Below are 27,441 nucleotides of genomic sequence, written 5' to 3'. Positions count from 1 at the left end.
TCTGATTACCATCTTAAAGATGGTAATCAGAGAGGTATAGCAAGATTGAGAAGGCATATTGAAAGTAGAGAGAAATAGTGTTGTGTATTTCTTGTGTATTTGAGATACTCATCTCCCTAGTATTTATAGGGAGATTTATGCCTCGTTGAGTACACCAATTAATGAATATTGGAACTACACCACAACTAGGAACTCTACACTATTAAGTATGCTCTAGGGACTCCACTGTAATGAATGTCGGGCGGCCATTTATGATCTCTTTTTCCAACAGTAATGACTTGCCTAGCTTGTTTTGTATGCCAACTTAGGAACAAAATAACATTCAACGATTGCTTATTTATTTATTTATAATATTTCCTACATTCATTCGATCATAGTACATCAGTACATATTATACAACATCGAACACATTGGCTTATCTTAAAACTTACACTTATGTATAACATTTATCACATACTCTCTAAGTTCCAAGATAAGCGAGACACATTTCTTGTTGTTTCTAGAGGGATAATGGTATTCGTAATCTGTCTGATTGTGGGTTGTCTGATTCTTGGGTATGGAAGGATGGTTGGTGGAATGGATCTACAGATTTTACAAGATAAAGATGAGAAATTATAAAAGAAATGTGGCACCACAAAAGAAAAAAGAAGATAAGAAGGTTGAGCCTATGACATTGTTGAATAATGGGAATTGTTGTTTTATTTGTAGAACTTTCTAACTTATGTTGCAAACGGAAGATTCTATAAAATATTACTCCCTCCGTTCCCTATTAAGAGTCACATTTTGACCGGGTACGAGTTTTAATAAATGTAAAGAAAAGTTAGTGGAATGTGGAACCCATTTTTTTATATTAGTTTTATAATAAAATGTGAGTGAATTGAGTTAGTGGAATATGAGATCTACTTAATATTTATGGTAAAAATGAAGTGTGACTTTTAGTTAGGGACGAACCGAAATGAAAAGTGTGACTCTTAATCGAGGACAGAGGGAGTATATGTATATATTTCTTACTAGTACAATCCATTGCTGCGTTATCCATATAGTATTGGATTATATAACTGGATACTTAGTGTTTTTTTAGTATTCATGAATTTTTATTCAGAAAAAATAGTATATGTATTTTGGGCTTCTCAAATACATTAGTTTGGGCCTCAACTAAATATAAATACTTGGGCTTATCGAATACGATGGTTTGGGCCTCAACTAAATATTATCACTTGGGTTTTAAAAATTAGATATGACTTCTCACTCTTGTGTTTTGTTAATGGCGTGGCAAATGTCTAGCTTTAGGCTTTAGGGATTCTCCTAATGCTAAGTGTCAATCAAAAAAGGATGGGGTGTCACAATGCGTATCTAATGCTTGGAAGAGTAATCTAAACACAAGGTCAATTCCAAATTTGATTTCCTCTAATTTTCCATTATAACATTTTAAACGATCGATCACACACAAATGCTGTCTTTGCAGATTAATGGGGAGATTCGTTGTAGCTGTTTCAGCGGTAGGAGACATACTGAAATTTGGAATTCGAGGCTGCTTTGAGTTTATCTCTTTTGAAGGTACGGTCTCTCCTTTTGCGCTAAGGTGTTTGTCAAAATGTCTCAACGACCACTTTTTCTGGAACTGTAGCAACTTGAGCAAGTATTTATAAATCTTTATTCTATTCATCTAATGTATAGTGACAAAATTCAGGTGCTATACTAAAACAATTTGGAAACCCATCTTCTATTAGGTTTATTTAGCCCGTTATTTCTGCCTCATTGGGCCTTAAAGTGAGCATGCCCACTAGCGAAGTCACTAGGCTTTGTATGATTAAACTTTTCTTCACATGGACCGGGCCAATATTGATTGCTCTCGATATAGATATGATTAATTCTCAAAGCTTCGGAATCATTAAAACTAAAAATTTGTAAAATGCTAATCTTTTTTATGTTGATTGATATGAAATTTCTATGTTGAATTCATAAAGGAACTAATTCCATACACAAATTTTGAAGTACATGTCATTAGTTTACAGATCTTTGTCATTCTTCTTCTTTTTTTAATCATTTTTAAAATTGACATTAGGAGATAAAATGATTCCACAGTTTGTACTGTTAAAAATCATAAACAAATAGTATAAGAACCAATAGTATCAAAATATCCTCGAATATATCCAAGGTGCAAAATAATTATATTTTGATGTCCGGAGTACCACCAAAGTGTTGTTTTTCAATTCAATAGTTTTCGTTGGAAAAATTAGATGAATCCATACAAGTGGTCCTAAGTCGATGTTATGCTTTTGTATGTATATAAGTAACAGACAATTTCTCAATATGTGGAACTGTTCTAAGAATTTTTCTGGCCATGCATTGAATATGTGGTTATGTTCTACCTTTTGTTGTTTTAGGACTAGGTCAATTAAATCTATATTCCGTTATATTATGTGGACCTAAGTCTATGTTGTGTTTGCCTGATTTTCTTTCGGAATATTTACGAACACTCAATTTTGTGATTACATACACGATGCATGTATTCAAGTTAAATTGTGGATAGGGGTTAGTATGAATCATGTTTGAGAACTAGCAAACTATGAAATAGGACATCTTTGTTCGGTAATTGCAACTTGGAAAATGAAGGTTTTTCATTGTTTACACTTAAAAAATCTTCAAAAATTTATGTTATTTCCCATAAACTTCACTAATATTAACAAAATATAACAAAACTAATGAATGCTCAGCGGCACTTTTTACAATCTACCTCATATTAAAGCATTGATTACATGCACGGTGCATCTATTCGAGTTAAATTGTGGCCATGATTAAAAAATTATTTTGAGAAAAAATTGTTAGATGATTGCAACCTGAAAATGAACACTTTTTTTGCTAACTTCATTCTTGAGAAGACAAAATATCTCCATTTCATTTAGCTTTTGATTACTTACTATTTAATACCCTCTTTCTTTAACAACTTCATCTTTTACAAACCTAAATTTCAGTTCATGGAGACCTCTTTCTTACTTCCTTTTTCACTCATGCTTTTATTCACATTAAACATCTTCTTCATCCACTCCTCATCTGCAACACTAACAGATTTCACCACTGATCGAGATGCGCTTCTTGCTTTCAAAAATGCCATCACTGTCGACACAAATGCCGTCTTGAGCAACAGCTGGCTCACCAACACATCAATCTGTGACTGGAACGGCGTCTCGTGTGGTATCAAACACCACAGGGTCACAGCTCTCAATCTCTCCAACTTCGCCCTCCACGGAAAGCTCACTCCACATCTGGGAAACCTGACGTTTCTCCAGTCCTTGGACGTCAGCTCCAACAACTTCACAGGCGTCTTACCTATTGAGCTGTCTAAACTACGGCGTTTGAAGCAAGTATATGCGGCATTTAACAACTTCAGGGGAGAAATACCGAGAGGTATCCTTGCAAACATGTCTTTACTGGAAGAAATTGTTCTCGGGTTTAACAAGCTATCAGGCGTGCTCCCAAGTGATATATGCAATAACACTCCGAAACTGAAGAGATTATTTCTCGATGCGAATCAAATATATGGAAATATTCCAAGGAGTATATGTAAGTGTAGTGAGATGCAGGAGCTGGGCTTGTCCATGAATATGTTCAGTGGAAACATACCAACCGAAGTTGGAAATCTTACTATGCTTACAGTTTTATCTCTATATGATAACCATCTCCAAGGTAACTATATTAATATGTGTATAATTAATTCAATGGAGCTTTCACATTGATTTCACTATTCTAGTTAACCTCATTTTCCCATATCTTGACAGGAAATATTCCGTCTTCTATCTTCAACCTTTCGCGGTTGGAATCCTTATTGCTCGGTCAAAATAAATTATCTGGACATGTACCAACAAATTTGGACAAGTTACGCAACCTTCTAGTGTTGTATCTTAGCAGCAACAATTTAACTGGTGCGATGACAACTTATATCTAATACTCTTTAGCGCTGGATAAATTCTCTATTACTCTATGTATGAGTAAAGGTCAATTTTGGTACTAAATATATGACTTAAATAGGAAGTTGGTCCAAATGAAAATGTGGCCGAAGTGGTCTTTTTTTTTTTACGGTTGGGTCAAAAAACTTACGGTCAACGCTAATTGCACAGTACCATGACCGTTAGTATTTTTACAGAACCGTCAAAAAAGGATCATGACAAGTATTTCATTTGTTATGGACCTGTTTTTCGAAAAGTGGATATTTAGAACAAAATTCAATTTTGGTCATATGTTTAGAATCATGATTGACCTTTACTCTTGATTTAACAATTCTAGTTGACCTCATTTTTCATATTTTGATAGGGAGTATTTTGTCTTCTATCTTCAACGTTTCCTCGTTGGAATCCATATACCTCAATGACAATTCTATATCTGGAAGTATACCCACAAATTTGGACAATTTACTCAACCTCCAAGTGTTGAATCTTAGCAGCAACCACTTAACAGGTGCGAGAACAAATATACTCTAATACTCTTTTGGCGCCAAATAAATGCTCTGTTTTAAAATTTAAATTAATGATTTTCATACAATTGTGTTTTATTACTTATAAATCAAATCGTGCTTTGATTTTTTAAATTTCATAAATTAATGTCAGCAACAAATTTTATTATATTTGAACAAAATAAATGTATAAAAAAAAGTTAAACAACGCTAAAGGTGCATCAAACAAAGATGATGCTCATATTCCATAGGTGTATATCATAACATTCTCTACATATAGCCTTCTTGCATTATAATACTGTTCATTGCATCTTTCAATGTATACAATACAGAATGTCAATCGACCATATTTATGTACTCCCACTGTCCAAATTTAATTACCACTAATTTCATTTTTTGTCTGTCTCGAATTAATTTGTACCCTTACTTTTTACTATATTTAGTAATGGACTCTCAATTCCACTAACTCATCTCACTCACATTTTATTAAAAATTAATACTCCCTCCGTCCCATAAAAAATGACACAGTAATGGCACAAAATTATGGAACGGAGGGAGTATATAAAAATAATACACACATTTTACAAACCTTTTCCAACCACTTTCAGCTACAATTCTCATAGAACGAGTTAAGTTGAACAATGCCAATTAACAGGGGAATAAATTGTACTACCACATTTTTAACCTGCATTATGTACTGGTATTACTCTGGTAATCTAAGACAACTAGCAATCCTTAACCTGAGTGAAACAAAAAACCATAGTCAAAAACCACTTCAATTGCAAAATACAAACTAAAATTGGGAGTCTTCACATTAATTTAACAATGTCAATTAACCTAATTTGTTATATTTTGACAGGAAATATTCCGTTTTCTATCTTCAACATTTCCTCGTTGGAATACATAAACCTCGATGGCAATAAACTATGTGGAAGCATACCCACAAATTTGGTCAATTTACTCAATCTCCGATGGTTGTATCTTAGCAACAACAGCTTAACAGGTATGATGTACAAACTATATCTTGCACTCATTTGTCCCCATAATAAATGCTCTGGTTTTATATTAATATTGTACTAAAGTTCAATCACTGCAATAAAAAAAAAAAAAAAAAAAAAAAAAAAAAAAAATCATTGTGTTTCTAAATATACCACCAACGCTTTAAAAAGTGACCTTAATGTTTGATGTCCCGGCCAACGAAAATTAGATGACGCAAATGGAAGCGTCCTTAAAAACAAAAGATTAAGTTAATTTGTCCTTAACATAGAAAAGCTTTTTTTGCGTCATAAATTGTTGTTATTTTTAAAAAAATTCCAACGCTATATAGTACTCCCTCCGTCCCACATTTGTAGTAACATTTAGTTATGACACGAGTTTTAATGAATTGGTGGAATGTGTAATTAATGAAGTGAGAAGTGGAGTGTGTAATAAATGTAATAAGTTGATGGAGTTAGATGATGGAGTGTGTGATAAATGAAGTGAGATGATGAAGTGTGTAATAAATGAAGTGAGTTGGTTGAAGGTGTCCCTCTTTGACTTTTTGGTTTTTTATTTTTGTTTTGATTTATTTTAATATAGATAATGACATTTGAGTGTAATTTTAGTGAATAATGGGGTAAAATTTTATGTGCAAATATGGTAAATTCTAAATGTTACTCCAAATGTGGGACGAACTTTTATGGCAAAATGTTACTACAAATCTGGGACGGAGGGAGTAATTATTTCTCAACTTTTGTGTCCTTTTTTTACTGAATATTGTTCATCAAACCTTTTGATCATACGAATTAAGTTTGAATGCTTCTATAATCTTTTGTCCATATTTCATGCTTAATTTTGTAAAAAAGATGACGATATGAGTGAGTTAAATCATTTTAATTATAAAAGTTAAGAATTACTTAAATTTAAAATACACATATTAAGAGGAAAAATATAAAATGATATTCTGCTCATTTTAATTTTTAATTTAACTGCAATTAAATTGCTAATTTCGGTGAAAATGTTGTAGACTGTTAATTTTTTGGCAGATAAATTAAATATGGACCCAAAAATATTGTTTGAGACTAGAAGTTATTGTAGTAATTAATGTGGAAAACTAAATTTTTTTAAGCGAAGGTAGAGGAACTATTTTGGACATTATTTTCAGACAACTCTTATAATTTTCATAATCTGATACTTCGATTTCAAAATAAACTTATCACTTTCTCGCACCCAATGTGAATTTGTGTAATTTAATTCTAAATGTCACAGTTAGTGTGATTCTAGTAAATTTCTAAATCAGTTTGAAACATAAATTTGTATTTGACTCTATATCTCTTTAGTAACTTTATCAATTAAATTATTTAGGTCACATACCAAGACAAATCGGAAACCTCTCTTCACTACTAGGTCTGGATCTTGGTTTAAATCTGTTGGCGGGTATGTCTATAAACTTGTACATTGCTGGTTTTTGACTTCACACACTCATCACTACAAAATTTCTAGTAATTTTTTCAAGCATATTATGTATAGGTGTAATTAATTGCAAACACTGCTATGCTTACTATTATGACATATTGATAGGTGCCATACCGAAGGAGATTGGAAATCTTACATCCTTGATTTATTTGTATCTTTATGGTAATCACTTGACAGGTATGATTTTATCAATACTTTGATTTTGAGAATATTAAATTTAATACGCTGAATTAATCTCTTTCCACCTTCTAATCCAAATTTGTCTAATTTAATCCTAAAATATCTGTTGCAATCACATAAACTTTAAATCATTTTAAATCAATAAAAAACATTTGTATATCTCATCAATACTATTCCCTCCGTCTCATTAAATAAGCAACATTTGGGAATCAACACGAGTTTTTATGTATTGATATTTTGTGACTTAATGTAGAGTAAGAGAGATGAAAAAATAGAGATGGAGATATTTCCATTTTAGGAAACGTTTCATTTTTAATGGGACAATTTAAAAAGGAAAATATTTTATTTTTAATGGGAAATAGGGAAAAAGTCCTTAACCTTAGGCAAACCAATTCAATTGCAACACACCAACTGAAATTGGGAAATTTGAGTATGCATACAATTTTATGATAACGATCTCCAAGCTAATTAATCTATGTATCCACTAATTCAAGGTCGCTTTGAATTAACCTTATTCGTCATATTTTCTGACAGGAAATATTCCGTCTTCTATCTTCAACGTTGCCTCATTGGAATTCATACAGCTCTTTCGCAATAATCTATCTGGAAGCATACCAACAGATTTGGACAATTTACAAAACCTCCAAATACTGAATCTTGCCATGAATAACTTAACAGGTTAGTGGAACAAATTATACTCCCTCCGTCACTCTATAGTAGAAGTATTTCTTTTTGGCACAAGATTTAAGAAAAATTGTTTTAAATGAGTTAAGTAAAAGAAGAATAAAGTAGAAAGGAAAAAGGTAAAGAGATGAAGAGAGAGTAAAGTACTTTTTACCAAAAGAGGAAATGACTCAACTGCAATAGAATATAACGGAGCGAGTACTATATAGTAACTCTTCTGTCCCCAGATACGTGCTTTATTATTTTCTTGTTATCAAATGATTTTAAACTTTCAATTTTATTGCCAGGATATACTTATTACAGACCGAAGGACAACTATATATACCCTTATAACTGTTCAAACTGATCAAGTTATTTCAACATATGGATGTGATTAATTTCACACCCATATACTGTCGTACCTTAACGAAAACATCTCGACCTAAATAATTTTATCACAATTTCGATTTCAAAATTACTAAGGTTAATAAGCTGTGTTGCTGAACTAATCACTGTCCACAACCCAACTCAAATATGTCCTCAACTGAGTGTAGTTTTAGTACATCATGCTTTCATAAAAAATAGTTTCAGATTTCCAATTTCATCCGTCCACCAAAGTTAGTCTCATATTATCACTACTGTCCATCAATAAGACAATTTTTGTAGATGGAGGGAGTATATTCTAAATCAGTTTTAAACACTTTTATGTAGCTCTCTTGTTTCACCAATTGTACATAAAACTCCGTGTCATCCGAAAAATTTCAGACGAAAGGAGTACATAAAAGTATGACTCGCATTTTACTAACATTTTTCTCCTAATTTTCGGGGTGCGTTATATTGCCAACTTTCTTAAGTCTGCTAACGCATCAATGTAGTGTATTAAAAATGTGAACACGAGCACATTAAAATGTCAATTCAAATTTATGTTAACTTTTTAAATATCAACGTCAACACAGTGTATTAAAATATCAACTAAGTTTTGACATTTCAATGTCATCGTGTTGACGTTTTTATACACTGCGTTAATGAGTTAACAAAGTTAGCAACTTAAGAAAGTTAGCAACGAATCATACACTCTAATTTTATTAACCAAGTCAAACAATTTCTTAAACCCTCCATCAATAAAATATGGAATAATTAATGGGATTGGAGGGAGTATGTTTTATGGCTTGAACTTTGACCAATGTTGCAAAATGGATGAACGTGAAATGTACAAAAACAACCCTTTAATTTATAACTTTATGTAATTATCGCCCGCCGAAAAAACTTGGTAATCTAACAGACCTTGAGTTGTATTCCCTTCGTCCACGAATAGGATATCTATTTTTTATATTAGTCTATCCGCGAATAAGAGTTTCAGTTCATCATTTTTATAAATGGTAATAGAGTCTCATGTTCTACTAACTTATTTCACTCAAGTTTTATTTAAAAAATTATTATATATATACAAGTGAGACATATATTTCACTAACTTTTTTCCACTACTTCTTAACATTTCATAAAACTCGTTCTGCTAATAAATGAGATTCCTAACGGCGGACGAAGGGAGTAATTTGCATGCTTCAACTATTTGTTATCCTTTTCATCCCTTCTTCAATAGTACTATTGAACTTGTGAAATTTGAAGTTACTTTCTTTTAAATCTTATTGTTTGATGCTCTCACTTGTCAATCGCCAACAAGTTTATTTATATCACAAAAGAGAATGAGAGCATCAAACAATGAGAAATTAACTCATCTGTCAATCGCGTTGGGAGGGAGTATATAATTTTTCAAATTTAAATTGAAGTATGCATTAATTACATTTATAATTGCGAAATAGTAAAAAAATTATACACAAATCACTAATATATGATCACAATCAGTGGCGGAGCCAGAGATTTCATAGTGGGGGGTCCAAAATTAAACTTCAAAAAAAAATTACATAATTAAATTATAAGGTTCAAAATGTAAAATTTAAATGCAATCACATCATAACATTTGTCTTCTATTCTTCATCTTCTGAAATCGCTGCATAATAGTTTCATTAGTAACTTTAACAAACACATCCTTTTCGATGTAAGGAACTAAGCAATCATTCAATAGTTGGTCTCCCATGCTATTACGTAGAGAAGTCTTGATGATCTTCATTGCTGAAAAGGCTCTTTCTACTGATGCAGTGGCAACTGGTAAAATCAATGACAACTTAACTAATAAATAAACCATTGGAAAAACTTCATGTTTCCTTGTAGAAACCATCTTTTGAGCAAGACCACTGATTCCTGATATTTGTGAAAACTTTTCATCTATGCGCACATCGAAAATAAAGTTCTCAAGTTGATTTTCAAGCTCAGACAAAGCAACTTCAGAAAATTCAGAAGGATAATACCGTGCAAGACGAAGCAGCTTCTCCAAATCAAATGCAGAAAATGAATCCCTAGGATCAAAACATGACATGCATAAAACTAAGTCTGTGTTGACTTCATTAAAACGTTGATTCAACTCCTGAGCTTGCAAGTCAATAACAGAACAAAAGAGCTCAACTCGATAATAGTGGAGATTCTTCATTTTCTCAGCTCTACGTCTTCCTTTTTTTCGAGCTACAAACTCATCTTCCATGTCAAGCACATCCAGATCATATTTGCTACAAAACCTAGAAACATCAGCAAGCAATATATCCCAATCTTTTTCCCTCATTATTTGCAGACGTGATTTTGCTACCTTGACAAGATTCATCGCATTAACAATGTCTTGATCTTTCTTTTGTAGCACTTGAGAGAGTTCATAACTTGTTCTATTAAATTTGGTGGATAACTCATTATATCAGGTCGTTCTCCTGGATCACTTGGGAGATTCTCTAAATCAACCTTATTTTTATTTTCATTGGATGATTCTTGAGGTTGAAGAAGTGAAGGTTCAACTGATGAAGAATCAACGGAAGAAAGTTTCTTGAAATAACGATCCATATATCTACAAAAATAGTCAACAATAATTAGTAAAAGGATATAAATCATTACACAAAAATATAAACAATTACACAAAACATAATAAAGTTCATCTTATACTTTACAACTAAAAGAATAAAGAGTAACCAAAATATCACATCTAAAAAGTTGTCATTACAAACAATAATTTAGAAATAACATTGGGACTCACACTCACAAATCAAATAGTATAAACCTATTAACACATACACATCAAATAAAGAATTGGGGTTAAAAAATTCCAACAACAGAACAACCATAGCATTGAATTACATACCTATCTTCTTTCTCCTCCTTTGAATTATTATTGCAACCAAACAAAAATACAACTATGTAGAAAAATCAATTAAATTATATTTGAGTTTTGAAATATACCTAATTCTAAATAACCAATTTCAGAATTGGAACGGCTGAAGGATATAAATTTTTTGAAACCTATCACTAATATTATATATATATATATATAAATTAAGAGGAAAGTAAACCTATCACTAATATTTATATATATAAATTAAGAGGAACGAAGATTCTGAAACCTATATCTAATTTTTTGAAACCTATCACTAATATTATATATATATAAATTAAGAGGAAGGTAAACCTATATATAATATTTATATATATAAAATTAAGAGGAACGAAGATTCTGAAACCTATATCTAATATTATATATAATATAAATTATAATTATAGTGAAATTACTAAAATACCCCTAGGTTTTTTAAGAATTGGTGGGGGGACCATGGGCCCCCTGGCCCCACCCTCCCTCCGTCCCTGATCACAATATTATGCATGTTCCATGTACACCCATATATTTTAATTAAATGCATAAATAAATCTATTTTTCTCAAATAAATAAATTTTTGATTGTACAAAATTTGGCCACCTAGATTCACTGATATCATTATCACTATCACTGTTAATTACACATGCGTGCCTATGATATGACAAATTGATAGGTGTCATACCGAAGGAGATTGGACATCTGACACTTTAAATATAAAAAATATAAATAATATACTTTTCGCCCATAATAATATGAACAAGGGTACGAAAAGGCAAGTAATATGAAATTGATAAAGTAAGAGCGAAAGGCAAGTAATATGAAATTGATAAAGTAAGAGCGAAGAGAAAAATGATGGTAAAATAGTGTTAGTAAATAGTGGGACCTACATTATTTAATTGATATAACTAATGCACATATTTTTGTGGGAGTGGCGAAAACAAAAAATGTACATATTTTTATGGGACGGAGGGAATATTAACTACACAACATTTTATTACGTGGAACTCAAATCATCGAACATTATTTTTACCATATTTTATCCTTTTCCCTCCTACCATATCAGATGAGCATTAAAACATATACTCCCTCTGTTCCATAAAAATATGAGCAACTTTCATTTTTGTTCGTTTGATAAAAATGTGTGCATTCTATTTTTGGAAAGTTATATCAATATAATAGTGTAAGTCTCACTATCCACTAACACTACTTTAACTACTATTTTCCTCCTATCTCTTATTTTACCATATCATTTTCGTCATCTTTTTTACTTTATCAATTTTATCTTAATCTCCATATCATATGCATTATCTATATTTTTATGAAATAAAGGAAGTACTATTTATAACTTTTTCTATTTTTTAAACAGACATAATATATTTAATCACCACTCCAATTTAAGTTGTCTGATTTAATTTTAAAATGCCTATAATAATTCCTTTGTCTATCACTATTAACTGCACACCTGACAAATTTATAGGTGTCATACCGAAGGAGATTGGACATCTTACATCATTAACTCATCTGTTTTTAAGTTCTAATAGATTGACAGGTATGACTTTATCACTACTTTGATTTCAGAAGAAATAAATGTCTATACGTTAACTGCTTTCCACAATTCTATTCAAATCGTTTAATTTAATTCTAAAATATCTATCCCAATATTATCCTAATTCAATATTATCTCAAATGACTTTTTTCTAAAATATCTATCACAATATTATCCTAATTCAATATTATCTCAAATTGATTTTTTTTTTCCATACAATTTTAGCAATTTAATACTCTTCGTCCCCTAAAAATAAAAATTTCTTTTATTTTTTTTTATCTCTCAAAAATTAAAAACTTTTCTTTTTGAGACCCATTTTTCACTAACACATTTTTCTTTCTATCTCTCTTACTTTACCAATTTTGCATTAAAATTCGTGTCGTTTCAAATATTTTTATTTTTAAGGGACATAGGGAGTAAAATTTTGTACTACTCTCTCCGTCTGTGAAATGTTGTTCAGTTTTTTTCGTTTTGATCTGTAAATAGTTGTCCATTTTGCTTTTTTTTTTTCCTATTTTTTTTGGTAAATGATCTCCACTTTCAACTAAATCTTTACTATCATAATCTATTATAAAACCTAATATATAAATATGAGACCCCTCATTACACTAATATTTTCAACTCACTTTTCTTTACATTTTATAAAATACGTGCCAAATCAAATTTGGACAGTATTACATGGACGGAGGGAGTAAGTAACTTTGACATGTCTAATATTAGGAGTTGATCTTACTTTTCAATAAGTTTGCGGGGTATATTTATAAACTCTGTATATTGTGAGCATTGTGCCTCCGTCTCATTAAAAATGACTTAATTTCACCAAAAATATCTATTACTACTAAATATACTATTATACTAAAAATAAAAACACTTTTATTCTATTTTATTCTCTTTATTTAAAGAACAAAATAAAGTTGTCTCATCCAAAAAAGGAGTCATCTTCTTTAGGATGAATGAAGTATTAAATATTCATAATATCGTTACTACAATTTGGATTCAAATATCTATTACTCCTTTGCATCGCAAGTCACTTAAGTATTTAGTTTTCTACATTTCACCAAATCTAATTCTACATCCCAAAAGTTTATATTATTAAGAACATCCCCAGGGCTTGGCTCTGTGGGCGACGACAACTAGCCTTTGTCACCTTCATCCCTTGTGGACGGCGTTGGAACTATCCAAGTGAGCTTCAGTGAACTAGCTTGCCACCTCATCTTCGCCAACATCGAATTGCGACCTCGACCATTTTAAGGAGGAGCCCGTCGAGGATTGGGTTCCTCCCGAACACTTAGGTATATGACGAAGAAGCTTCCATGTTGTGATATGCTTGAATGGTTTGTGCATCATCGTTTGGTAAGCCAACATGGCCCCCGTCATGATGTCGGCTTCACTTGTGCCGTTGTTGCCCGTCCTTATTCCCTCGAGATAAAATAATATAAACTTTTGGATATCTTTGCTTGCGCTTCTAAATGTATTGCGAAACATACTTGAGTTGGCTCTCTAGTTCCAGCCGGCCGGTTGGAGTTGTAGGTGATTATGAAGCACTCCCGAAACTTCCTCCCGTTTTGATTGGTTCCGGTGACCGAATCATCCGACACCGAAATATAGGCCTGAAACAATTTTTGCATCTACGTCGGGGTATATGGAGTGCATTGCACGTCGGGGGGGTGTTGCCCTTCGGAAGTTGGAACAACGGTTGCGTTAAACCGTATTCGGGCGTCCCCCCAAATTGCCCCTTGCCCGCATTCGGTATGTCCACCGGGTAAGGTAGATAGCCACCCGAAATGCCCGAGTCTTGGGTTGGAAGAGTGTGGGGAGATTGTTGGTCAGACATGTTAGCAAATTTGAGATAGAAAATGAGATTGAGAGAAGAGTTGTGTGTGGTGCGATGTAGGGGTACAGAGTGCGGAAGCATGATAAATATTCAACCAAATATAACAAGAAATTAATAAAGATAGTAAAAATGACACCAATATTTTTAGGTGGAAAAACCCTCCGTAAATAGAGGTAAAAAACTACCGGGCGACAGAGCCAAAAATTCCACTAAATATTGACGGGAGTACAAAATATTTTCTCTGGACTAACAAAACAAGTAGCCCACAAATTCTCTACAAGGATGATAATCCCAAAATGAAAAGGAGAGAACAAGAGAAAATATAAGTGAAGGGAGAGCTGTGAATATGATGATTGTGAGTGGCGTATGGTGTGTTTTTCACAATGGGAGCTGATGCCTATTTATAGGCAAGTTTGAACACACAATTGAAGACTTAATTGTTAATTGTGTGAATGCATTAAATGATTTCAGCTCCAATAGTTGAAATATAAGATACCTAGGAGTAGAGGTAGGGGTAGCTTCATTGAGTCACTTGTTAACTTTGAATAAAGGAGAGCAACCCAACAAATCTCTACCTTGATCTCCTTTTGAGTGGAAAACTCTCTCGCCATGAACTCCTGATCATTTACGAATTATACCCGCTAAGTCCAGGCAATGATCGAACTTAGCGGCTGGAAGTGGTTTGATTAACATTGATATCTCATGCATCAACAATATCACGGATAAAGTGGTGCTTAATATCAATGTGCTTGGTCTTTGAGTGATGCTTGTTGTTCATGGTTAAGTGGACAGCACTCTGACTGTCGCAGAACACAACAAAAATGTTTTGTTGTAGACCAAGTTAGTAACCAAGCCTTGATGAGTTGTCACTGGATAGCTTCAAAAAAATTTTTGGGTTCCCCGTCTTCACCCTCTTCTCGGCCAATGCAAAAGCAATGTTGCAGTTCTCTGGTCTTTGAGCCCTTTTGGGTCTTTGTTGTAAGTCCTTGACCATGTAGGGTTTGTGGTAAACCTCGACGTTGAGGTGGATTTGTTATGGACCCCTTTGGTCCAGGACTTCATCTTCGAGTAGGGGAAAAATTGGGGAACTTGTTTCCCCGAATGGGAATTCAGCTCAAATACCACCTTCTTTTAACATGTATCGTGGAGGGAACAACAATATTTTTCCCCAGAAGATAGCATTTTCATAAAAGGTTAATTATATAAATTTTTTTGGAGACTGGGGGTTATAAAAACATAATTTTAAACCCCTAACCAAACCTTGAAAATGCATTTCTTAGCACGGGGTTTCCCCTTTTTTCCCTCTTTCACATGAGAAAAAGCAGACACAAAATTCTAAAATTGGGAATAATTCAGGGGGTTACATGACCAAATTTTTTGGGAATTTTGACGGGGATCGATTTGGGTGGCGGTTTATCAAGTACCCGGGTTAACCCTTGCCCAAAATTCTTTCAAAATAGAAGGGGGGCTGCAATGAAATTTTCTCCAAGATGGTTTTTCATCATTTCCTCCTTTTTTTGTGGGTTCTGGAATGGTGAAATCCCCGGCAATGCATTCTTTTCCTAGGGAAATGAGATTCCGTTTCAAATTAGGGATATGTTGGACACCGGTCAAAGTTTTAACAACTCCATTGTGTGTCTTGATTTTAATTGTATTTTTGCCGACAACTTTGTATTGAAGCATCGTTGCCCATTGAGACAATACCAACATTAACAGATTCATAGGTGGTAATCCAGTCTCTATTAGGTGACGTGAAATGTATAACAGAACCCAGTCATTTTAAGACCTTAGATCAGTATCAGAAAGCAATAAAACAATCCCCATCAGATTCAGTTTCTGCAAAACTAGCTTCGGCGCTAATTTTACCACCAAATTTCTCAATGTTGAATTTCGTCGACATATTTAAAAAAATATCCCGGTTGAACTATGGTGGCTCTGGTATCAATTTGTAGGGGTACATAGTGCGGAAGCGTGATTAATTCAACCAAATATAATGAGAAATAAAGAAAGAAAGAAAAATTGACACCATTATTTTTAGGTGGAAAAACCCTCCGTAAATAGAGTTAAAGACACCGGCGAGAGAGCCAAAAATTCCACTAAAATGTTGACGGGAGTACAAATTTTTTTCTCCAGACTAACAAAACAAGTAGCCCACAAATTCTCTACAAGAATGATAATCCCAAAATGAAAAGTAGAAAACAAGAGAAAATATAAGTGGAGGGAGAGCCGTGAATATGATGATTGTGAGTGGCGTATGGTGTGTTTTTCACAATGGGAGCTGATGCCTATTTCTCAGCCGCAATAATTGAAATATAAGACAAGTAGGAGAAGAGGTAGGGGTAGTTTCATTGAGTCACTTGTTAACTTTGATTAAAGGAGAGCAACCCAATATGTGATTTTTTTGGAATGAAATAAGATGTATTTATTAATGAAAAAAATGTGAATTTCGGAGTAAAAAAATTAAAAAATAAATTAAGTGTAGAAAATGGATATATTTTTTTGGGAAGTGGAATTTTTCGGAGTAATTTATTCAAAATTTTTAATTTTTGAAAAATAAAAATCATTTACCACGGCTAAAAACAACGCTCAACCCACGCCGCGCCAATGTCCATCGCAGAGAGCTCTCGCTAGCTTCGGTTGCAAGAGCTTGTCCGTGCCAACGACATGAGCTGCCATTGGAGATACTCTAAACTCTCCAACCACTACTTAGCATATGCCTGAGTTGGATTTTTATTACTCCCTCTGTCCTATAAAAATATGGACATTTGGGACGGTACAGAAATTAATGCATGGTTGGTAAAATAAAAAGTAATTATAGTACTATTAGTAGAGAATATAAGCCCACTTTATTAGAGAGAAGAAAGTTACCAAAAATAGGAGAGGATTTTTTTATGGCATATTCCAAAATGAAAAATGTCTTTATTTTTATGGGACGAAGGGAGTAGTTGTTATGAAATTTACTCTCTGTTCATGATTCACTGTTCTCTGTTTTATTACTCTTTCGAGAATTAAGACTCACACTTTGATCGGGCACGTGTTTTAAAAAATGTAAAGAAAAGTTGATTGAAAAAGTTAGTGGAACGTGTGACCCACTTTTTTATATTTGTTTTATAATAAAATGTGAGTAAAGTGAGTTAGTGGAATGTGGGACCTACTTTCCATTTATGGTAAAAAGGAAGTGTGACTCTTAATTGGGGACAGACCGAAATGGAAAAGTGTGACTCTAAATCGAGGACGGAGGGAGTAATATTTTGTAGGAAATATTCCGTCTTCTATCCTCAATGTTTCATCGTTGGATTGCATAATACCGTCACTACAATTTGGATTTAGATATCTATTACTCCTTGGTCCCGAATTTCTTGAAGTATTTAGTTTTCTACTATTCACCAAATCTAATTCTAACATTCCAAAAGTTTATGTATCTAAAACTCTTCCGACCACAACTTGGCGTATGCCGGAGTTGGAATTTTAATAGTTGTAATGAAATTTACTATCTATTCATGATTGATTGTTCTATGTTTTATTAGTCCTTCAAGAATTCATATTTTGATAGGAAATATTCCTTCTTCTATCTTCAACGCTTCCTCGTTGGAATCCATATACCTCGATGGCAATTCTATATCTGGAAGTATACCCACAAATTTGGACAGTTTACTCAACCTCCAAGAATTGTCACTCAGCCGCAACAACTTAACAGGTACGAGTAGCAACTTATGTCTAGTAGTACTCTTTTGGCCCGGAATAAATTCTCTAATTTTAAATTAATTTAATTTTTAGACAACTGTCTTATTAATTTTGTGACCAAAAACTTTCTTAATTTATTGCCAACATATACTCTTATAAAGTACGAAGGGGATATCTTATAGAGAAATTGGTCTCTAAAACCATGAACTTTGCCTAAAATTTGGTATTTCCCATGAACTTTGAAATTGGTATATAATATCACAAACTTTGCATTTTGTTTGGTATTTCCCACGGCATGTCTATTACTATATTTGACTAACTTACGAGGCTTTTTCATCATACTTCACACAATTAAATCAACGTGATTTTCAACGTAACTTTTTATCCTACATGTTATGAACTTAAAAAGTGGTTCAAAATATTATAAAACATATCACAGTTGTCTACATTAAATAAGATTTTGATGAAAATATCTTATTTGAGTGAGTTTGGGAAATACCAAACAAAATGCAAAGTTTGTGATATTATATACCAATTTCAAAATTTATGGGAAATACCAAATTTTAGGTAAAGTTCATGATTTTAGAGACCAATTTCCCTATCTTATAAATGTTCAAAGTTCAAATTGATCAAGCTGTATTAATAACTTTCCACAATCCATTTCAAAATTGTCTTCTTTAATCATAAAATGTTAGTCACAATTAATCTAATGCCCATAAACTTTAAATCAATCTTAAACTTAAATGTATATTCGGAATTTATATCTCTTCAATATTTTGGTAGTTAATTTTGAATCTTAAAGTTGACTTCTCTCGTACAATTTCAGTTATTAAATAAAATTTTGTAAGTAAAGTTGACCACTCTTCACTATTAGGCCAGTATCTTGCTAAATTTGTTCATTAATTGTTAAATATTTACATATTAATAACAACTACTTAGCGTGTTCCTGAATAATTGATCTTCAACTTTACAATTTACTCAAAATTCGATGTTCTCTGTTTTATTATAATCATGCAAGAAGTCATTCAAGTCCATTTAATATATGTTCAACTTAGGATCCATACCAAAGCAAGTTGGCAGCCTCACTTCGCTAATAGATCTACAATTGGGTTTCAATAAGTTTACAGGTATGTTTATATATGATGTTAAACTTTCCTAATTTATTGCCAAGATATACTCTTATAAAGTACGAAGGGGATATCTTATAAAAGTTCAAAGTTCAATTGATCAAGCTGTATTAATAACTTTCCACGATCCATTTCAAAGTTGTCTTCTTTAATCATAAAATGTTAGTCACAATTTATCTAATGCCCATAAACTTTAAATCAATCTTAAACATAATTTTATGTTCGGAATTTATCTATTCTATATTTTCAATTCGTAGTTAATTTTGAATCTTAAAGTTGACTTCTTTCGTACAATTTCAGTACTTAAATAAAGTTTTGTAAATGAAGTTAACCTCTCTTCACTATTAAGACTTGTTTTGAATAAAATGTTCATGCTTTTCAAGAACGGAGAGAGTAATGCATTGTTAATTTATAGTGCATTGCTAATATTACATTACACATTAATAACAAATACTTGGCATATTCCTGAATTTTGGATCATGACGCTGTAATGAGCTATACAATCTAATCAAAATTCTATGTTCTCTGTTTTACCATAATCACTTTTCATAGTAAAATTCGAATTTGAATTTGTCTTCTCTAATCTAATCTCTTACCAAATACTAATCTTGATCTTAACTTTGTATTGGCTTGTACATCAATTAAAAATGGTCACTCACCCCTTAAGGCAGAGAGTTATCCATATTTTTCTATAGGTGAGCTATGATCGTTACTACGTCGATATAGGACAAGATATTAAGAATTTTAACAACATCACTTCAATACTATCTTACTTAATCTTGAATATTGTATATTGACTAATTTTATAGACTAATTTTAGGATTGTTTTATATTTGGCTAGTAAATTTGTCAATTGATTATTTGGATCATCTGGAACCTCTACTCATTACTATCGTTGGATTTTGCTTTGAATAAGTTGGCTTATAAATTTATACGTTGTTCCAAAATGGTGCAACTCGGACAAAATACCAAAAAAAAGCTTTATATTATAACAGACTCACACTCACTCTCTCAAGCAAAATTGGATCTTGAAGAGTTATAATGGACTTTAAAATTTATTCAACATTCGATGTTCTCTGTTTTATAAATCCCACAATCTAATACATGTTTAACTCAGGTTCCATACCCGACCAAGTTGGTAACCTCACTTCGCTAAGAAGACTGGATTTGGCAATCAATAAGTTGGAAGGTATGTTTATATATGATTCAATATATGGTTTATTATTAAACTGTAGTTTATATGCCACAATTTTATCTCATGCTTGAAATATTTGTACGTAGGTTTGTGTTAAAATGACAACACCTCTTAAAGTGACACTGTGACACCACGTATCCAACAATATTATAAACGCTACACATCAACAGTATAAACGCTAGACAACAATCTATAGATTGTTATCTAGCGTATTGGATATTGTTGGCCAAGAAAAATTATTGTCTAGTGTATTGAATATTGCTGACCGAGAAAAATTTACCTTTTAGCATTTTTTATGATTGTTACATGACAGCTGATTATTCGTGTACGTGTACAAATGATTGGCTAGAAATGGTGGTATGGTGTTACTTTAAGAGGTGTTGTCATTTTAACGCACCTCTTTGTACATGTTCTCATAACAAATTCACAGGTATGATTTAAATACTAGTACTTCATTCGAGAATAACGACTAAAATTAATAGGCCGGCATTCACGTTCCATAATCGAATTCAAATTTGAATTTGTCTAATTTAATGTTGTAACCAAATTCCAAATAAATCTTAAACCTAACTTATATTATCTTCAATTACTATTGTTGGATTTTGGTTTGAATAAATTGGGTTATAAATTTGTATGTTGTCCAAAATGGTGTGTCACTTGGACAAGATACAAAGAACAAAGCTTTGATTTATCAAACTTTAATTACTATATTAATTTATTACTGTTAAGTCTTCCATATTCAGCTTGTCAAATTAAAAAAGACGCTCTATCTTGATTTATATAATAACAAACTCATGTTCACAGGCGAAATTCCAAACTCTATCACCAATGCTTCTCAGCTTATTGATATATACTTGAGCAGCAATTCATTCACTGGCCCCATCCCCGACTTCGGTAACCTAAGATATCTGCTATTCCTTGGTCTAAGTGACAATAATCTGACTGGTGCAGACTCTCCAAATCAAGAACTGGGATTTCTCTCTTCATTAGCAAACTGCCCAAACTTGATCGTCTTGGAAATTAGCAACAATCCAATGATGAATGGTATCCTTCCAGCTTCCATTGGGAACTTGTCTACTTCTCTTTCCAGCTTTAGAGCATCTAACTGCAGCATCAGAGGTATAATTCCTCCTGAAATTGGAAATTTGAGGCATTTGGAAGTTTTGGATTTATCCAAGAATCAACTCACAGGATTAATCCCAACTACATTTCCAATGGGCTGTACGCCTCTGCTGGAAAGAGTGCCCAGCCTACCCCAATTCGCAGGATTGCCACCCAGCCCACCCCGATTCTTACTCTATTGCCATGCTATGCAGGTTTTGGATTTATCCAAGAATCAACTCACAGGATTCATCCCAACTACATTTTCAAAGGGTTGTAGGCTTCAGTCACTCGACTTGAATGGTAATAAGTTGGCAGGATCGATACCCCAATCCCTTTCCAATTGTCGAAGTCTGCAGGTTCTTAATATTGGAAACAACTGGATACAAGACACCTTTCCAATTTGGACCGGAAATCTCTCTGATCTTCGCGTTTTGATATTGAGATCCAACAAGTTTAGTGGTACCATTTCTTCTCACACTTCCAAGACTGGTCTTCCATTCCCCAAGTTGCAAGTTTTGGATATATCCCATAATGCATTCATTGGCAATCTGCCCCAAGGATATTTCAGAAATTTCAAAGCGATGATGGATGTGCAAAACAATCATCGAGGAGAACAAGGGTTTCCATTCCAGTATCCATATTATGGATATTCATTTACATTAACAGTGAAAGGTTCAGATATAGAATACAAGAGAATGTTGACAACCTTCACAACAATTGACATGTCATCCAACAGATTCTCAGGCAGTATACCGAATTCCATAGGAGATTTAAATTCCTTGATATATTTGAATCTGTCTCACAATTGCCTCACAGGGGGTATACCTGCATCTCTTGGAAACATTACAGAACTCGAGTCGTTGGACCTGTCTTCAAACCGATTGGAAGGGGAAATTCCAACGGAGCTAACAAAGCTCACATTTCTTTCTGTGATGAACCTTTCCATGAATCATCTTTCAGGGATGATACCTCAATCGAGTGGCCAGTTTCCCACATTTGACAATACATCATATGTTGGGAATTCTGGACTATGTGGATTTCCATTGACACAAAAATGTGAAGAGCCTTTGCCTTCATCGATGTTGAAAGATGGTGATCAAGATTATGGTATTCTAGATGGATTCTGTTGGCAGGCTGTTGTTTCAGGGTATGGATGTGGATTCGTAATCGGTCTGATTGTGGGTTGTCTGATTCTTGGGTACGGAAGGCCTAAATGGTTGTTAGAATGGATTTACAGATTTTACAGGATAAAGATGAGAAGCCGTAGACGAAATGTGGCACCACAAAGAAGATGAAGATAAAAAGGTTGAGCCTTTGATGTTGAATAATGGCTATTGTTGTTTTCTACCATTTATTTTTGTCATGTTGAATTATCTAAGTTATGTTGTAAATTCAAGAATTATAGAATACTACTCCCTCCGTCCCAGATAATTTGGGACACTTTGACCCGGCACGGGTTTTAAGAAATCTAATGGAAAGTGAGTTGAAAAAGTTGGTGGGATGTGGATCCTACTTTTAAAGTATTAGTTTTATAATAAAATGTGAGTAGGAATGAGTTAATGGAATATGGGGTCCATTATCAAAAATGGTAAAAATGAAGTGGGACAAATTATGTGGGACGGTCCGAAATGGAATATTGGGTCGAATTATCTGGGACGGAGGGAGTATATGTGTGGATAATTTTGCTTCCTACACTCCATTGATTCTCCACAAATAAGATAATTTGGCCTCTATCAATCATAACTTAACTTATTAAAGTGCTAGGACTGTGTGCTCTCCACCATTTACTATAAAGAGGCAAATACCAGCTAAAATCACCAACTTAGGCCTCTTCTAGTTTTTACAGTATACTTCAAAAATAGTCGCAATATCATGAACTTTGACGGGTTGTGCAAATTTTCCATCTGACCCGACCCTACTCATTCCAACGACATTTAAATGCAGCGCTCTAGAACCTCAGATCCATCTAGAAGTCATGTGCAATCTCGCGCACAAGCCTCTAGAATGGAAACTGCAGATAAGGAAGCTCTCGACTTCTAGCGTTTTGCAGAGAATTCAAGAGCTTCTACCCCCACACCTCCATCTACTAGGGGCACAACCAACAAGTCTACAATTCAAAATCCCTAAAAACAGAAAACCAAATTTAAAAAAAAAAAAAAAAATTAGAGGGACAGAAGTGCAAGGCGTACTTAGAGAATTCAAAATGGAGAATGAGAATGGACTAACACCTTCACCCCTTTCACCATCAACATTATTGAACCACAACCACCTCAAACTTACCTTTGGACTAACACCTTCACCCCTTTTCTAACTCCGTTTTCAGGTCAACAGTCATCCATAACCATTCTCCCAACTCAACTACAGATTAATCAAAGTAATTAGAAACAGTTTCAAGAAAAAAAAAAAAAAGGTACCCAAATTGTTGTCGGTAGTCAAGTTCTGAGACAGATTTTTATTTACCTTCTCCAATCCACAATTTCAGTTCATTTTAAAAAAATCAACTGGACATATTCAAGCCTATAAAGCGTAAATCTGCACTTAAATCCTTCAAATATTTCTGTCGTTTTCCCATAAACTTCAAGATTTGATCTTTGTTTCACCATTGATACTTAGCCCATTATATTCTAACTCCAACTACACATAACACATATTCACAGCCAATTTAAGCAAAGTAGAACAAAACTCATAAATGCTTCCTCATTTTAAAATTCTTTACCTAAGGAAGGAGTTCTTCCAATTTAGCCCATAATTTCGTGTTTAAAAGGTGCTAGAGAATAAATAAATCGAATTATTACCTTGCTTTGTGCAGATTGGAGGTGGAAAACTTGGGTCTTCAACTTGAAATTTCCAACTGAAAATGTGAAGATGGAGATAGAAAATGTGTGGATAGTGTAACACTTTCTTTTAAGTAGCTTTTATAATTGTTTAGTTTCCCAATTAAATTAGTAATGGTTGGAAATTGTCCACAGTGGGAGGGCTCTGTCACGCCACGGCTCCTTGCCACATCATCAACTGCCGGTGCTGCCCCGTCGCGTCCGCGCACAATGGAGGGGAACCCGCCATACCTCCTGTTGCATTGTGATTCCCCTCCAAACGTCCACTGTTAATGCTCTTATTCAGCCTTGTTTATCTGCCATTATCTCCGTTCGCAATTTAAAGACTTGTTTGGCTGTATAAATTAAGGTTGAAAAAAATTAGAAGAATGTAATTTTTCATTTTCGAAATTGATTAAAATAATTGATAACTTTTCATCTATCATCGTAATGACTTGCCTAGCTAGTTTCGTATACGAACTTAATAGAACAAAAATAACATTCAACAATTGCTTATTTATTTATAATATTGCCTTCATTCGTTCGACCATAATACATCAGTACATATTATACAACATCGAACACATCGGCTCATCTTAAAACTTACACTTGTACAACATTGAACACATATATATTACAAACATCGAACACATAGGCTCATCTTCAAACTAGCACTAGTTGAAATTGATGCTGTATTTGGGCTGTCCGTTTGGATAAAAGAGCCCGAAATGCCTCTCCGTCTCGGCCCCGTCCTTCTGATTTTCATTAAACAGAGCAAATATGTACGTCTCTATAGGCCCAGGATGCCTTGGTGTCCCACCTTCCACAATATCTACCAAATTCTGGTTATAGAGTTTTGCATTTTCCATACTTGCCTTGGGGCCGCCGTGCGACGGATGGCCGGATTCTGACACCAGTACTGTTAAAAGTGAATCCTCGTTGCTCTCTGACACTACTTCCGGTCCTATCTGGTTGTGCTTTCCTTTCTTCTCGATTGTACGGTTATACACCCCACGGGTCGCATGCAAGGACGGATCAACCATCCTCTCTACCGCTGCATAGACAGCATCGACCATCGCATAGAAAAGATTGTCGTAATACACTCCGTTTATCTGAAACACATAAACATCGGTGAGGTCGACTCGTTCCTAAATTTGATTTTGTTTAGGCTTTATTATCCTACTTACTCCCTCTGTCTGCGATTAAACGTCTCATTCGGTCATTGTGACCCACCCACTTTTAATCGTCTCATTACACATTTATTATATATGATTCTAGGGGTACATTATAATGCTAACTTTTCTTAAATTACTAACTTGTTAACTCATCAACGTAGTGTATTAAAAATGTCAGCACGATCACATTAAAATATCAACACATATTTGTGTTGACATTTAAGTTTATATTGACATTTTTAATACACTACATTAACGGGTTAGCGGGTTGGCAATTAAGAAAAGTTAGCAACGGATAACACATCTATGGTTCTTTCAGCTCATTCACTTGCATTTTATTGCATAAACTTTTTCCATCAACATTTCCTAAAATCCGAATTGCAGAAAAGCAAGATGTATATTAGTGGACAAAGGGATTGTGATATATTCCCTTCTTCCCCAATACGTGTCCTACTTTGACCTGGCACGAGTTTTAAGAAATATAATGGAAAGTGGGTTGAAAAAATTAGGGGAATTAATCTCGTACCGTGATCCCATGACCCTCCTGCAAGAGCGCGTATCCTTCGTCGATCCTGTCGTTGCTACTGTACGCGAAGTAAGGATACACGTTCGCCATGAAAGGCGCGCCGGTTTTCACCATGAACGCCACAATCGGCCTCATGTACGGCTTCACCGCGCCGAGGAACTCGGTGTTCTCAGGCGGGTACGAGGCTCCGAGGGTGTCCATGCCGACGGTGGTGGTGACCTTGATCCGGTTCCCGTACCCAAATCTGCAGACTTCTCTGTAGATGTTGCGCATCGCGGGGAGGACGTAAGGCGCGTAGACGGCGGAGACGCTGCTGGCCGGGTTGACCTCGTTGCCGACGGAGATGTAGCGGAGGTCGACGTCCGGGTACTTGTAGATGTGGTTGAGGACCCACTCGTAGGCCTTGTTGGGCTCTTTGGCGAGGCACTCGAGGTATCCGTTGGTGATGACGACATTGAGCTCGATGCCCGAGCCGCGGAGGGGCTCGAGGATGGCGTCGTCCGCGTCGTAGGTGCGCATTCTTTTGATGTTGTGGCGCTTGTAGAGGTCCACCACTTGCCGCGGCGAGAGGAGGTTGTTGCCCAATCTTCCGTAGCAAACTCCGATTTGGGCAACTGCGTTTAAATTGAATGAATAGAGATAGAATAAAGTAGAAAAGTGAGAAAAATTTTGTTGTCTATAATACTATCTTTATACCATATTATTGATAGTGTTTAATGATATGACACAAAATACTATCAATTGATATGACACGAGAATTAAGACAAAATTGATAAAGTAATGAAAAGGAAAGTTAAAATAGTGTTAGTGGATAATGAGCCTCACATAATTATTAGTGTTTAATGATGGTATAAGTTATAAACGAGTTGATGTATAGGAGTAATAAATTGGATAACTTTCAAACAAATGGAATGCATATATTTTTATGAGACGGATGAAAATGAAAAGTGTACATATTTTTACGAGCGGATGGAGTATAAAAATGGACTAGTTTTAGAGGACAAACCAAAATAAAAATATACTAATGTTTTTTATGGACGAACAAAGTATATACAAGTGAGATACAATATCCATTTTTTTCACCCATTTTACATTTTTCTGAAAACTCCTGCCGAATGAAGTAAGGACCAAATATGTTGGACATATTAGGGTATATATTTAAATAAAAATAGAGATTTATAAAAGCTATATGTAGCCGACATATACTATTTTAAGCAGTGTTTCCATATACATGTGTGTATAATTAGACATGAAACATATATTTAAAGAGCAAACGAAGGAAATGAGATGCAAATTGACCTGTGAAATCGAGAGAGATAGTTACAAGCAGCCCCAAGATGAGCATTGTTGTGATGAAGTGATTTAATGTAGTAGCCATGGTCAAAGGAAAGCCCCAAATAAGATTGAATTGTGCAAGTTAATTACATCCCTATAGCCACTTCA

General features: G+C 34.0%; 3 protein-coding genes and 1 long non-coding RNA gene across 4 annotated transcripts; 2 read left to right on the top strand and 2 right to left on the bottom strand.

The window, feature by feature from the left end:
• Positions 1-1,310: 1,310 nt before the first annotated feature.
• On the top strand, positions 1,311-20,788 carry LOC125207296 (receptor kinase-like protein Xa21). The gene is made up of 14 exons (XM_048106575.1): positions 1,311-1,384; positions 1,466-1,557; positions 3,070-3,687; positions 3,780-3,923; positions 4,312-4,455; positions 5,310-5,453; positions 6,794-6,865; positions 7,010-7,081; positions 7,619-7,762; positions 12,472-12,543; positions 17,928-18,071; positions 19,114-19,185; positions 20,303-20,374; positions 20,467-20,788. Exons 2-14 carry the CDS (start codon positions 1,470-1,472, stop codon positions 20,475-20,477), a joined length of 1,797 nt encoding a protein of 598 aa, XP_047962532.1. The 5' UTR covers positions 1,311-1,384; positions 1,466-1,469; the 3' UTR covers positions 20,478-20,788.
• Positions 20,789-21,174: 386 nt separating this feature from the next.
• Positions 21,175-22,779, top strand: LOC125206661 (receptor-like protein 9DC3). Its single transcript, XM_048105900.1, has one exon. The coding sequence runs from the start codon at positions 21,175-21,177 to the stop codon at positions 22,777-22,779; it is 1,605 nt and encodes a 534-aa protein (XP_047961857.1).
• Positions 22,780-23,039: 260 nt separating this feature from the next.
• On the bottom strand, positions 23,040-24,552 carry LOC125208538. Its single transcript, XR_007174131.1, has 3 exons — positions 24,280-24,552; positions 23,765-23,842; positions 23,040-23,607 (listed from the first exon to the last, which is right to left on the bottom strand). It is a non-coding gene; the product is annotated as an uncharacterized LOC125208538 (long non-coding RNA).
• A 332-nt stretch (positions 24,553-24,884) lies between these two features.
• Positions 24,885-27,390, bottom strand: LOC125205946 (glucan endo-1,3-beta-glucosidase-like). Its single transcript, XM_048105169.1, has 3 exons — positions 27,298-27,390; positions 25,999-26,612; positions 24,885-25,409 (listed from the first exon to the last, which is right to left on the bottom strand). Exons 1-3 carry the CDS (start codon positions 27,374-27,376, stop codon positions 24,972-24,974), a joined length of 1,131 nt encoding a protein of 376 aa, XP_047961126.1. The 5' UTR covers positions 27,377-27,390; the 3' UTR covers positions 24,885-24,971.
• Positions 27,391-27,441: the final 51 nt, after the last annotated feature.

This window comes from Salvia hispanica, chromosome 2, assembly GCF_023119035.1.
Source record: "Salvia hispanica cultivar TCC Black 2014 chromosome 2, UniMelb_Shisp_WGS_1.0, whole genome shotgun sequence".
NCBI lineage: Eukaryota > Viridiplantae > Streptophyta > Magnoliopsida > Lamiales > Lamiaceae > Salvia > Salvia hispanica.
Note: the sequence above shows the minus strand (reverse complement) of the source record. Positions and strands in the feature narration are given on the sequence as shown.